General features: G+C 37.4%; 1 protein-coding gene across 2 annotated transcripts in view; it reads left to right on the top strand.

Annotated features, from left to right (window-relative positions):
- Window positions 1-12,300, top strand: part of ano3 (anoctamin 3) — a 55,624-nt gene that overhangs the window by 38,913 nt on the left and 4,411 nt on the right. For both annotated transcript variants that reach the window (XM_028449601.1, XM_028449602.1), the window contains exons 11-24: window positions 1,344-1,478; window positions 1,609-1,705; window positions 2,332-2,392; window positions 4,145-4,227; window positions 4,322-4,462; window positions 5,284-5,448; window positions 5,552-5,588; window positions 5,671-5,782; window positions 5,912-5,969; window positions 6,220-6,317; window positions 7,976-8,130; window positions 9,300-9,452; window positions 11,087-11,237; window positions 11,308-11,497. In XM_028449601.1, coding sequence (XP_028305402.1) covers window positions 1,344-1,478; window positions 1,609-1,705; window positions 2,332-2,392; window positions 4,145-4,227; window positions 4,322-4,462; window positions 5,284-5,448; window positions 5,552-5,588; window positions 5,671-5,782; window positions 5,912-5,969; window positions 6,220-6,317; window positions 7,976-8,130; window positions 9,300-9,452; window positions 11,087-11,237; window positions 11,308-11,497 — 1,636 coding nt within the window. The remainder of the gene's footprint in view (window positions 1-1,343; window positions 1,479-1,608; window positions 1,706-2,331; window positions 2,393-4,144; window positions 4,228-4,321; window positions 4,463-5,283; window positions 5,449-5,551; window positions 5,589-5,670; window positions 5,783-5,911; window positions 5,970-6,219; window positions 6,318-7,975; window positions 8,131-9,299; window positions 9,453-11,086; window positions 11,238-11,307; window positions 11,498-12,300) is intronic.

Genomic DNA, 12,300 nt, shown 5'->3' with positions numbered 1-12,300 from the left:
CTAAAGTCGCTCCCTCAGAGGAGCTAACAAGCTAACGTTAGCCAGACAGCAAGATCACAGAAGTATAACATGTTCTGTTAAAAGCATATCACTGCAGTGCTTCTCTCTCTATGTGCACACACGTCAGCAACAGCAGCAGCAACAACACAGTGTCACTTACAGCAGCCACAGTGTATGGTCCTCAAGACCATACACTGTAAAAAAGATGGCGCTACAGCCCGGGAAAGTGGTGGGGCCTGTCAGCAACAGCTGTCAGACAGCCCACCAAACACAATCTTGGCTCTGATTGGTTCTTTTTGCTCGGTCGCGGTGCATTCTGGCAATCTGCCAAAGGCTGCATGAGGGACTCAATGAGCCTGTTTTTTTCACACAAACTACTAGTTTCATGTAAAGCTGTCCCTACATAGGGACAGCTTTAGCGAATATGACAAAAAGTCACTTTTATAAGAGTTGCAGACTGCACCTTTAAACAGTACACGGCTGATGCTCTGATGGCTGAAGGTTTTTTTGGGGGGGTTTTCCCAATTAAACAGTAAGCAGATATTCACAGAGAGAGAAAAAACAGAACATAGATAACAATAATTTATATTTAAAGGTACAGGATGTATAGTAAAAGTCTTTTAAAACAGTATGTTGGCAACAGTTAGAAAGCCAATAACTCACACTGATTTCATACAACACTGCACTGTTTGTGAGTGTTGGGTCAATCCAAGATGAGGCTCTGCAGCTTTTGTACCACACTGTCACTCTACAATTCATCACTGTAACCTGACAGCTTTGATTGTTGTATATATCTGTATTGTTCTTGTATATTTGTATTATTATTTTTTTGTATTTATCTTAATATTTTTATACTGTAATGTGTGCACTTGCTTTTAATCCGTATTTAATTAACAGTCTTTTACTTAATTATGTAAGTTTTTCTTTCTTTTTCTTTCTTTCGTTGTTTAGCATTTATTCTTTTTATTTTTATTTGTAATTTCCCCCTGGGTTAAATAAAGTAGTTCTGATTCTGATTCTGATGTGTGAATTGAAAATGCAAAAACGAGTTTTTATTTTTTCACAAAAAGGTGATTAAGATTGCTTGTTATGAGAAAAGTATATATAGATCAGTGGACAAATGTCAACATTTAGTCCATTTTATCATTGTAAATTCTTTATTTCATTAATGAATAATATATATACAGTATGTCACTGCTGAAAATTTCCAGCCCCATCATTTTTTTCTTGATCCGCCTCTGCCAGCAGAATAATGAGAGACACATATGTGCAGGTTTAATGAGCAGACATCACAGGTACAGTAATCGATGATCTATTCTACACTCACTGTGTGTCACACGCAGGCGATACTTTGGGGAGAAAATCGGCCTGTACTTTGCCTGGTTAGGCTGGTACACTGGCATGCTGATCCCTGCTGCACTGGTTGGTGTTTTCGTCTTCCTCTACGGTCTCTTCACAATGGACTCCAGCCAAGTCAGGTCAGTGTTCAAACAAGTATGGACAGTACATGGAAGTAATGCAGATATATAATGTTATTATCTCATGTGTTTTATTAACCAAGCACCTTAGTCTTGATCGCGACCTTGCTTCCTGTGTTGTCCTCCTTAGTAAAGAGATCTGTGAAGCCAACACGACAATAATGTGTCCGATGTGTGAGGAAACGTGTGAGCCCTGGACGCTGAGTGACAGCTGCGTCTACGCAAAGGTAACGAACCTGATCACTTTGATCAGTGTTGCCTCTTTTTTTAATTATGAATAGATCATGAAGGAATTTAAAATGTAAAGTTCATGGAAAACAAAACCTAACAAAGTACAAACAGATAGATAAAAGCAGTCAGACGAACAGAAGTGTGGGAAATGCAGTCGTACAGACAGAAAATTTGGTCATTATTCACACATGGGAAGCATGATTATTTAAGAAGAAGATGAAGAAGAAGAAGAAGAAGATTACACAGGATAACAATAAGTTCAACAATAGTAAAGTAATAATGAAGCAAAATAATGTTTCACTAAGAAAAAGAAATCCTCACAACTCACTGATGTAAGACGTAAACTGAACTGATGTGAAACACCAACAAATTAAACTAATCAATATAATCCTGGACTCTGACAAAAATTGGTTTTAATTTAGTCTAAAAACCTGTATTTTAGTTACCAGGAATACATTGGCAACATCCGTGTGTAAATGTTTCTCCTCGGATAAGATGCAGCATAACGTCACCATCATCAAGATAACGGAGTGTAAAAGAATGAATGGATTGTTGATTGTCTAATTTGTGAATGATAGAAATAACGCTACTGATTAATGGTTTATGGTGTTTGCATTTCCAGGTAACCCATCTGTTTGACAACGATGGCACTGTGTTTTTTGCCATCTTTATGGCAATATGGGGTAAGTGCACACTGTGTTTGTGTCCATGTGAAGACGAGGCTGTTGTAAATCTGTGTAGAAAAGAATGTATGATATTGCATGTCATTAACTGACTTTAGAGTGCAGCTATAACTTCTTCACATAAAGCTGTTAGATTTGCTGATGTTTTCTCCGAAAACACGAGTTCATTGTTATTATTAAGGGTGAACAAAGATAACTGCATATTACAAAGTGGGTAAATACTGCAGTACCAGTTTATTACAAATTGTTCTGCTTTTCTGAAACTTCAACTCTCCGCTGCAGTTCTTCTGCAGGCGATTCAGTGCAGACACAAGATTTGTTTATTCTGTGATGTGCAAAGTATTGTCAGTTTTCTCTGGTTGAGCATCTGCGCTACACTTACAGCTCTGCCCTGCAGTAATTATGTGGATAATGAGGCATTTCTCCAGTGGCAGGCTATAATGTGGCTGTGAAGCTTATGGAATGTCTCCATGATATTGGTGTATTGCAGCAGTTTCCCACGGCTATAATATCCAGAGAGAAAGTGAGCATCAGTGGCTCATCTCCATCTATCAGCAGCAGGACCAATATTCACCACTGCCTCGGCTCATTGCGTTCTGTGTTTGGACTAAATGACAGATAAGGAGAGTCTGAGGTTTTTACCTCTGAATCCTGTGTGATGGCAGACATGAGAAATGTCCCATGGGAGAGAGTGTAGAACCTTAACAGCTGCTTTTCTCTGTCTTTGCTTAAAAAAAGAAAGTGGGTCAAGTTAAATTAAACTTCAGCGTCTTTAATCGCTGCACAAGTTCTTCTGACTGACGCTTTTTATTCTGGTGCTTTTTGAGCTCAACGTCTGGACACTTTCTGTGTGGAGTTTGCATGTTCTCCTCCCCATGCTGCGTGGGTTTCCTTCCTTCAGCTTCTTCCCGTAATCTAAAGACATGACTGTTGGGCTGATTGGAGTTAGGCTTTACACGATCAGGATTTTTGGGCCGATCACTGATCAGTGAGTTAAAAAAAAAAAACCATCTATAAGTGGTTCTTTTTATGACCAAATAAAGAACAAACATGCTTTCAAATAGATGCTGCCTTTCGCTCGGTGTCTTCTTCCCTGTTTTGGTGTATTTCTGTGGCAGCGTTACAGCGCCACATAGAGGCCCCTAATGTTTACTACAGCGTTTTCTGCCTTTTCGTGTATGCACACAAAATGACCCGTTTTAGGGCCAAGTGTTTTTGTTTTGTCTCCGTGTGGACGGGGTCTAAATTGCCTGTTGGAGTGAATGTGAGTGTGAGTGGTTGTTTGTATGGACTGGAGTCCTGTCCAGGGTGTACCCCCACCTGGCGCCAAGTGTGAGCCGGAGAGATAGCCGCCAGCAGACCCCCACCACCCTGAAATAGGACAAAGCAGATCTGAAAATGGATGGATGGATGGTTACGTATAGCAAACAATCTCCGTCCCTGATACTAACTGAAATATAAAAAAATATCTTCTTAGGTCGTGACTCTAGCAGATTATCCTGTATATATAAACTCACTTGTAATCAGAGCTTTTATGACCTGTGTTGATGTTGTTGTTATTGTGGCTTTTTGATATTTACACTCACTCCATTGAATGGAATCAATGTCCATGAAAGCTGTGTTACTAGTGTATGTGTTACTCTCACCATGAGGAGTGTGTGTTTCCTCTTATTACTGTACATGTGGTACTGTACTGTGTGGTTGGTCTCAAAGGAGATCTATAAGGTGATTGATCCCTGATTCCCTCTGCAGCCACAGTATTCCTGGAGTTCTGGAAAAGGAGACGAGCTGAGCTGACGTATGACTGGGATCTCATTGATTGGGAGGAGGAGGAGGTAACATCAGCAATATGTTGGAATATCTTTGATATCTGATGAACTCCATGAGCTTAATATATAAATCATGGAACATGTGCTGTGATCCATCCAGGAGGAGCTGAGGCCTCAGTTTGAAGCCAAATATTCCCGTTTGGAGCGAGTGAATCCCATATCTGGGAAACCTGAGCCTTTCCAGCCGTTCTCAGACAAACTGAGCCGCCTCATGGTGTCCGTGTCTGGAATATTCTTCATGGTAAACCCTGTGCTGCACTGTTTTCTTTCACCTGTGAGAGCAGGCCTAATCTGATAACAGTAATGCAACAGCATCACCTGCTGGATGAGGATATGTAGTGTATATAATCATTTTACAACAACTGCACCAAATGTGTAGGATGACAATAACAATTAAAATTAATAAATGATAGACAGATTAAAAATATATATTCCCAGTTATTGGTATTATATTTACATGAATGAAAAAAGTAAATGTAATAATTACAGAACAGTGTGTATTAACTATCCTACAGTCTGTAGCTGTATATACTTCTGAACCTATAGTCACAATTAGGATTCACATACTATTATTATTATTATTATTATTATTATTATTATTATTATTATTATTATTATTAAAGGCTAAACATAGTCTATCCAGGGCTATGCTGAAGCCTCATTTATAACAGTTTTAATATAATAATAATAATGCATCCATTTTATATAGCGCTTTTTTGGACACTCAAAGTCGCTTTACAGAATTAAGGGATTATTCTTTCACGCCACACTGAGTGGTGGTAAGCTACTGTTGTAGCCACAGCTGTTGCTTGTCCAAAATCTGAGCTTGTACAAAATGTGCTCCTGGAAATGAGTGTAGCACTTTTAATGACCATACATACCTATACTTTTATGTTATTTATTTTGTTCTGAAAAAGTACTTTTTTCCTTACATCTTAAGATATATTCCTAGATTCCGGAGTAAAATAAAGCCCTATCATCCTTTCTCTTTATCTCACTTTATTTCCCTACTGTGATTAATAAAGTGTACATTATTTATACATTATTATCTCCTCTGCTCAGATCTCCCTCGTCCTAACTGCTGTATTTGCTGTCGTGGTTTTCCGACTCATTGCGATGGAGAAGTTTGCTTCCTTCAATTGGCACTTTGTGAAGAAGAACTGGCAGTTTGCCACTTCTGGCACCGGCGTCTGCATTAACTTTATGATCATCATGTCTCTCAATGTGGTGTGTGTCTCCAGAAGTTGATTTATTCCTTGCCAAGCGTCTGTTCGTGAGTTGACTTTAATTTCTGCTGAAACTGATGATGCTGTATTTTGCTTTCTGTCAGGTTTATGAAAAAGTGGCCTATCTTCTGACTAATTTAGGTGAGTTTTACACACTTTCTTATATATCAGCATCATCTTGTGCATTCTATCAACGGTTTTTCTCTGTCCTTCCTGCTCACAGAGCATCCTCGGACAGAGTCGGAGTGGGAGAACAGCTTTGCTCTCAAGATGTTTCTTTTCCAGTTTGTAAATCTGAACAGCTCCACCTTTTACATTGCTTTCTTCCTTGGAAGGTAATCCTCTGTGCCTTTGTATTGTTATTACTCCTCTGTTGCTATTATGGTGTTTTGACATGCTTTGAGTCTATTAGCTTTCTTCTGATTGAATTTCACACCCAATGGTGTCAATCTGGATCTGTTCAGGTTTGCTGGCAGGCCTGGAAAATATAATAAACTCTTTAATCGATGGAGACTGGAGGAGGTGAGTGCAAATGAGTATTACTGCATGTTGGAGCCTGTGTGGAAATACCATGTAATTCTCTTCTCTAATGATCCATCTTTATGTCACTAAATGAACCATTAATCTGTTACATAATTATGGGTATTTGTTTTTTTACAGTTAATGATTAACTAACATAAAGGTGGGGTGTCTGCCCTTTGGATTATCTTGTTGTTTTTATTGATCTTGCGTGAAATAAGATAATATGATGGATTTATTTTGTTTTGCCCAGTGTCATCCCAGCGGCTGTTTGATTGATCTCTGCCTGCAAATGGGAGTCATCATGTTCTTCAAACAAATCTGGAACAACTTCATGGAGCTTGGTTTTCCGTACGTATTAGACTTGGATAACCATGCTACACCCTCTTAAAAAAATAAAAAATAAAATCCCCTAAAATGTCCAAACAATAACCTACAATAAAAATGAATGTGATGCCAAGGTTACTGTTTTTTTTTTTCAGCATTACCAATCAAGATACCAGAATCTCAATTTTTAGCCTGGAATAAACAAATTTAAAAATTTATTTGGGAAAAGAAAGAAACCAAGGGTTAAATTTCCGACTTTACATCTGAACAAAGATGGGGCGGACTGGCACTACCAAACCTGAAGGACTATTGTTTAGCTGCTCAAATGAGATACATTGTCTGCTGGTGCTCTCCAGATTATCATGCTAAATGGAAACAAATTGAGTTAAACACAGGCCAATCCCAACCACAAACCCTGATAGGGGAGACAGAAATTAAATTAATGGGTGCTAATGGTATCGTAGAACACACACTAAAACTATGGAAAATGATAAGGAAAAAATATAACTTGGAAAATGACTCTAAAGTTCTAATCTGGTCTTCCCAAACACCTTGATTCACACCAACAAAAATAGGCGACACTTTGAATAAATGGAGAGATAAAGGGATGACTGCGTTACACACAATGATGGAAGATAGAACACCTAAAACATTAAAATCATTTGACAATCTTAAAAAAATAATTTGATTTGGAAAATGGCGATTTCTATAGATATCTACAGATAAGGAACTTTTTTGACACTGAAATCAGAAAAGAACTCTCAGCAGGAAACGATTTAGTAGAAATCATAATAGAAGCATACAAAGCCACTCCCTCTAAGGTGGTCTCAAAACTGTATAAAAGCCTAAAACAAAATGGACCAACACTTTTTATATAAAACAAAAGTGGGAAAGGGAGTTAAATATGACGATATCTGAGGATGAGTGGTACAGCATGTGCGACACGCAGCACACCTCCACCAGCTCAAGGAGATGGCGGGAATTTGGCTGGAAGAACCTGGTACGTTTCTTTATAACACCACAAATTTTAAAGAAAACACTGAAATGTGAACAGCTGTGCTGGAGGGGCTGTGGACAGGTGGATGCTGACCACTCACACATCTTCTGATTGTGTCCATAAATAAAAGCCTTTTGGAGGGACGTCATACAAGTAATGGGAGATGTACTGTGATGTACTATACCTGTGGACCCTGTTGTTTACCTTGGCCTTGTACCTTTTGAAGTCTTTTCCAAAAGTGATACCATGACAATCGCAGCGAGAAAGAGCATCACAAAAAATTGGATGAAAGTTGACCCACCAACGGTGACTCAATGAACAAATATACGTAATGGAGAAATGGACTCATTACCTGAGAACCCAGTCGAGAAATTTTGGGAAATGCTGGACAAAATGGATTGATTATAGGATAAAGGACTGAATATTATTTTTTATTTTTTTTATTTCTTTTTCTTTCTTGTGTGTTTTTTGTTTTTTCCTTCTCTTTGTTGTCCATGTAATATAAAATTGTAAATAAAAAGTAAAAAAATAAATAAAATAAAATGTCCAAACAATAGATGGATTTTTCTTGTCAGCATATGAAAAGACTTGAGGTCAGTGTTTTGTAATAAGGTCACTACTGTGCTCCTTCAGTCAGAGCTAATTCCTCTTCCCTTTGACAGTTTGTATCTCCCTCCATTTTCAGATTACTGCAGAATTGGTGGTCTCGTAGAAAGATGAAAAAAGGAGGAGGTGGGGGGCAGAATGTGGACAATAAAGCCCAGCTTCCACAGTGGGACAAAGACTGGAATCTGCAACCAATGAACGCCCACGGCCTGGTGGATGAATACCTGGAAATGGGTAAACACCCGGGATGGGGTCAATTATAATTGTAATTGTGTAATTGATAATTAAAGCTAGGGTAGGCGATTTTCTCCAGATACACTTTTTAAGTTTTTGGTTGAAATTGTCTTTATGTCCTGACAGAGATTAAGATCTTATGTGCTCTGAAAAAGGAACGAAGAAAATGGGAAAAAAAACGAACCGTTTCTTTTAACCAATCACGTCTCCCTGTTTGTTCTCGATCCCTTGCGTGCACGAGCTCACTCTGAAAGCGCGAGTTTTTGGTTGCGTTTTTTAACAATATGATGGTAAAGTTTATTGTTTACTTACTGCTGAATGAGACAACGACGTTTCTACACAATACAAGGGTCAGCAGCAGCTGTGCGAGTGCATGTGAGTGAGGCGGAGCCGTTGGGGAGGCTAGATTCAAAATCATGCTAGCTTTTGAAAATCGCCTACCCTACCTTTAATTACAACTATGGCGTAATTATAATTGTAATTGCCATAAAAAATTATTTGAAAAATTCTAAAATTATAATGTAACACAAAACTGGGGAACCATGTTGCAGTTCTATGTACAGTTCTACACATATGTAGTTAATAATTATTAAAATATGTTTCATATCAAGTTTTTCCACATTTTAGCATTTAAAAAAAAAGTTAAATCCAGGGGTATACTGACACAAGGAACCCACAAGAAAAATAAAACCTATATTTTCATTTATTAGGATGCCTAACAAGGTTACCAATAGATAGGAAATAAATTAAATGATAGATAATTGTTTTTAGTGTATTTTACCGGTGATTTAGGAGCTGTTAGCATTAGAGATGCTAACAGAAAGCTAACAAAAGAGGAAGGTTAACTTTTATTTCAAGCTCAGTAATTGTAATTAATTGAACTTTAGTAATTGAGAGCGTAATTGTAATTGACTTTCTGAGGATACATAAGAAATGTAATTTATTTGTAATTGGGAAAAAATACTGGTCAGTGTAATGGTAATTGAACATGGGTAATTGAAAATGTAATTGTAACTGAAAAATGTAATTGACCCCAACCCTGGTAAACATCTCTCACTTTAAACCAGGAATCGATTCCTCATCTACTGCTTCATTCCCAGCTTTGGGAGTCGTTTGGTCAGGCCTAAATATAGTCTCTCTCTCTCTCTCTGTTTCTCTGTTCCTTGCAGTTCTCCAGTTTGGCTTCACCACCATCTTTGTAGCAGCGTTCCCATTGGCTCCTCTCCTTGCACTGCTTAACAACATCATTGAGATCCGTCTTGATGCCTACAAGTTTGTGACTCAGTGGAGGAGACCGATGCCAGCCCGTGCTACAGATATAGGTCTCTGTGTCACATCATGCTGGGCTCATCCTATAGAGGCGATGCTCTACATCCCGCACGTCTGTTGTGCCCTCTGTTCCATCACCCCAACGCTCCACCACAAGTGCTTTACATTTTTTAATGTGTAAATGCAGAAAATTTTAAGAAAAATCTGCAGAAAAAAGCAGCTTCACTCATACAGTGATTTTTATCATTAGAAACATGTCAGTTTCATGACTGTTATGGCTCATATCTAGATGTTACAAACATGCAGTGTTGTGGAATTTGAACAAACACACATACACATGAGTGAATATATGAACTATAGTTACGGCAAAGTAAGTTTAAGGAAAACATAAAAATAAGAAATAAAACATATGGTCAGTATTTGAAACCAGATTTTTTTCAGATGTTATAATCCTATAAATTGTTCACTTGTTGTTCTTATTATCATTATTAATATATGAATTAGTGAGGATACAGGAGGCATCCTCACTATTGTTTTTCCTTCAGTCGTCGTTAACTCCTTCTACACCAATTTTAATAAATAAGCTATCAAAAAATGCAGAAAGTTGCCGAGATTTATGCTTGTACTTTTATAATTTGTAACTTTTAAGCTTTTTGACTAAGTACATTTTTTCTTTCTCATTAATTTCTATTGGAAATTTCAAGCCCTTCATCCCCAGCCATTCTTCAACTGATTTTGACCTTTAACATGTTCAGCTACTACCTTCAACTCATTTCAACTTTTTGTTTGCTGAATGCTATGCTATGCTATGCTATGCTATGCTATGCTATGCTATGCTATGCTATGCTATGCTATGCTATGCTATGCTATGCTATGCTAACATGAATGCTAATGTTAATGTTATTGCTGATTAATGCTAACACTAGAATAATGCTAATGCTATGTTAAAGCTATGCTAATGTTATGCTAATGATAGCTAACACAAATGCTAATATTAATGTTATTGCTAAGCTAGTGCTAACATTAGAATAATGCTAATGCTATGCTAATGTTATGTTAATGCTAGCTAACATGAATGCTAATGGTAATGTTATTGCTAAGCTAGTGCTAACACTAGAATAATGTTAATGTTAGAGAATGCTAATGATAGCGAATGCTAATGCTAAGCAAATGCTAATCTAATACTAAGCTAATGCAGTGTGATGTGGGCCAGCACCTGCATCCTCACTTTTCTTCAGAAAATGCAAATATTCCAGTAATTACTATTGTTGTTGTTGAGCTAGCAGTAAACGTGGCAGTGTTTTGTTGTGATTGAAATAGTCTTAATCATTGTATAAAAGCTTTTTATATTTCCTATTCTAGTAAGAACACAGGTTTAGTGACCTTCTCTCTTATTGTTCATGACTTAGCAAAGTTTTTAGGATAAAACTTGTAGGCAAGTAGGCAATGACTTCATTTAGTCAAACAACATTCTTCTCCTTTATCTCCGATCATGGTCTTTCTCACCATCTAATCAAAATGAAGAAAACCAGAAATCTACCATTTCTCAGCTTAATGACCAGAAGCTTTACATACAGTAGCATTTATTATTTATTGGTTTCAGATGTTCTGAATAATGTCTCATGGTTGAAATGTTGATTCGCTACATATTTATTTATGTTGAAACTGTTGTTCTTCTGTGCAACAGGTATCTGGCATGGGATTCTTGAGGGTATTGGAGTCCTGGCCGTCATCACCAACGCTTTTGTCATCGCAATAACCTCGGACTACATACCTCGCTTTGTGTATGCCTTTAAATACGGGCCGTGCATGGACAAAGGACACCATCACGCTGATGAGTGAGCAAATAATCCGACTGTGAGTATAGTATTTAGTAGTTGTTCTAACGTGACATTTTGTTATCCTCAGGTGCCTGCGAGGCTACATGAACAGCAGCCTGTCGGTGTTTGATTTGGGGGATCTGAAGAATCGCAGTATGTCAGGGTACTGCAGATACAGAGACTACAGAGCGCCTCCCTGGAGTCCAGTACCGTATGAGTTCACCCTGCAGTTCTGGCACGTTCTGGCTGCCAGGCTGGCCTTCATCATCGTCTTCGAGGTCTGAAACCACTTCTGCATTTTGATGACTTTAGAAAATGTGCCTCATACTGTAAAGATTTTTAATTCCTTGATAAATTTCTTTCCATTTCAGAGCCATCCGTATGTAGATGATTTAGATCAGGGGTTCACACACTTTTTTGGCTCACGAGCTACTTTTTACCACTGACAGCTCTTCACGATCTACTTTGTTGGGGGGGGGGTTTAATTTTAAATAATTAGATGTAATATTATTACTATTATTAATACTATTACAATTATTAAAGAAATATTCAATATTTGTATAATATTAAGGCAAGACAAATTATTTGTATAGCTCATTTCATACACAAAGCAATTCAATGGGCTTTATGTGATTAAAAATTGCATTAGAAAACATTCAATTGTTTTAAAATAAATAAGAACATTAAATCAGGAGTAAAAACATTTAAAATCTCCCTCTCAGTGGTACGCAGGAGAGAAAAAGAGCCTTTAACTTTTTTAAAGATTCAAAAAATTCAAAAATGTTTTAAAAGAGCTGGCTTCAGCTCTGCTGCACTTTGTTCCACTTCTTTGTATTAAAATACAAAAGTTATATTGAAACAGTAACACTTAAAAACTGAGTTTAATTAAAATATATATATTTTTAAAAAACACAATGAAGAAAAATATTTTGAAAATGCAAAGCACCAAACAGCTGCTCACTTTATTAAAGACCCACAATAAAGAGCACATTTAGTGTGTCCAGTCAGAGGCACACAGAGCGTTTCAGTAGTTGTAGCTCATCTAGTTTTTTAGAAGAACTTCAATAGCTTCCACACACGG

The sequence above is a fragment of the Gouania willdenowi genome, chromosome 6, assembly GCF_900634775.1.
Source record: "Gouania willdenowi chromosome 6, fGouWil2.1, whole genome shotgun sequence".
In the NCBI taxonomy this organism is placed as follows: domain Eukaryota; kingdom Metazoa; phylum Chordata; class Actinopteri; order Blenniiformes; family Gobiesocidae; genus Gouania; species Gouania willdenowi.
This window is presented reverse-complemented; position numbering and strand designations above follow the sequence as displayed.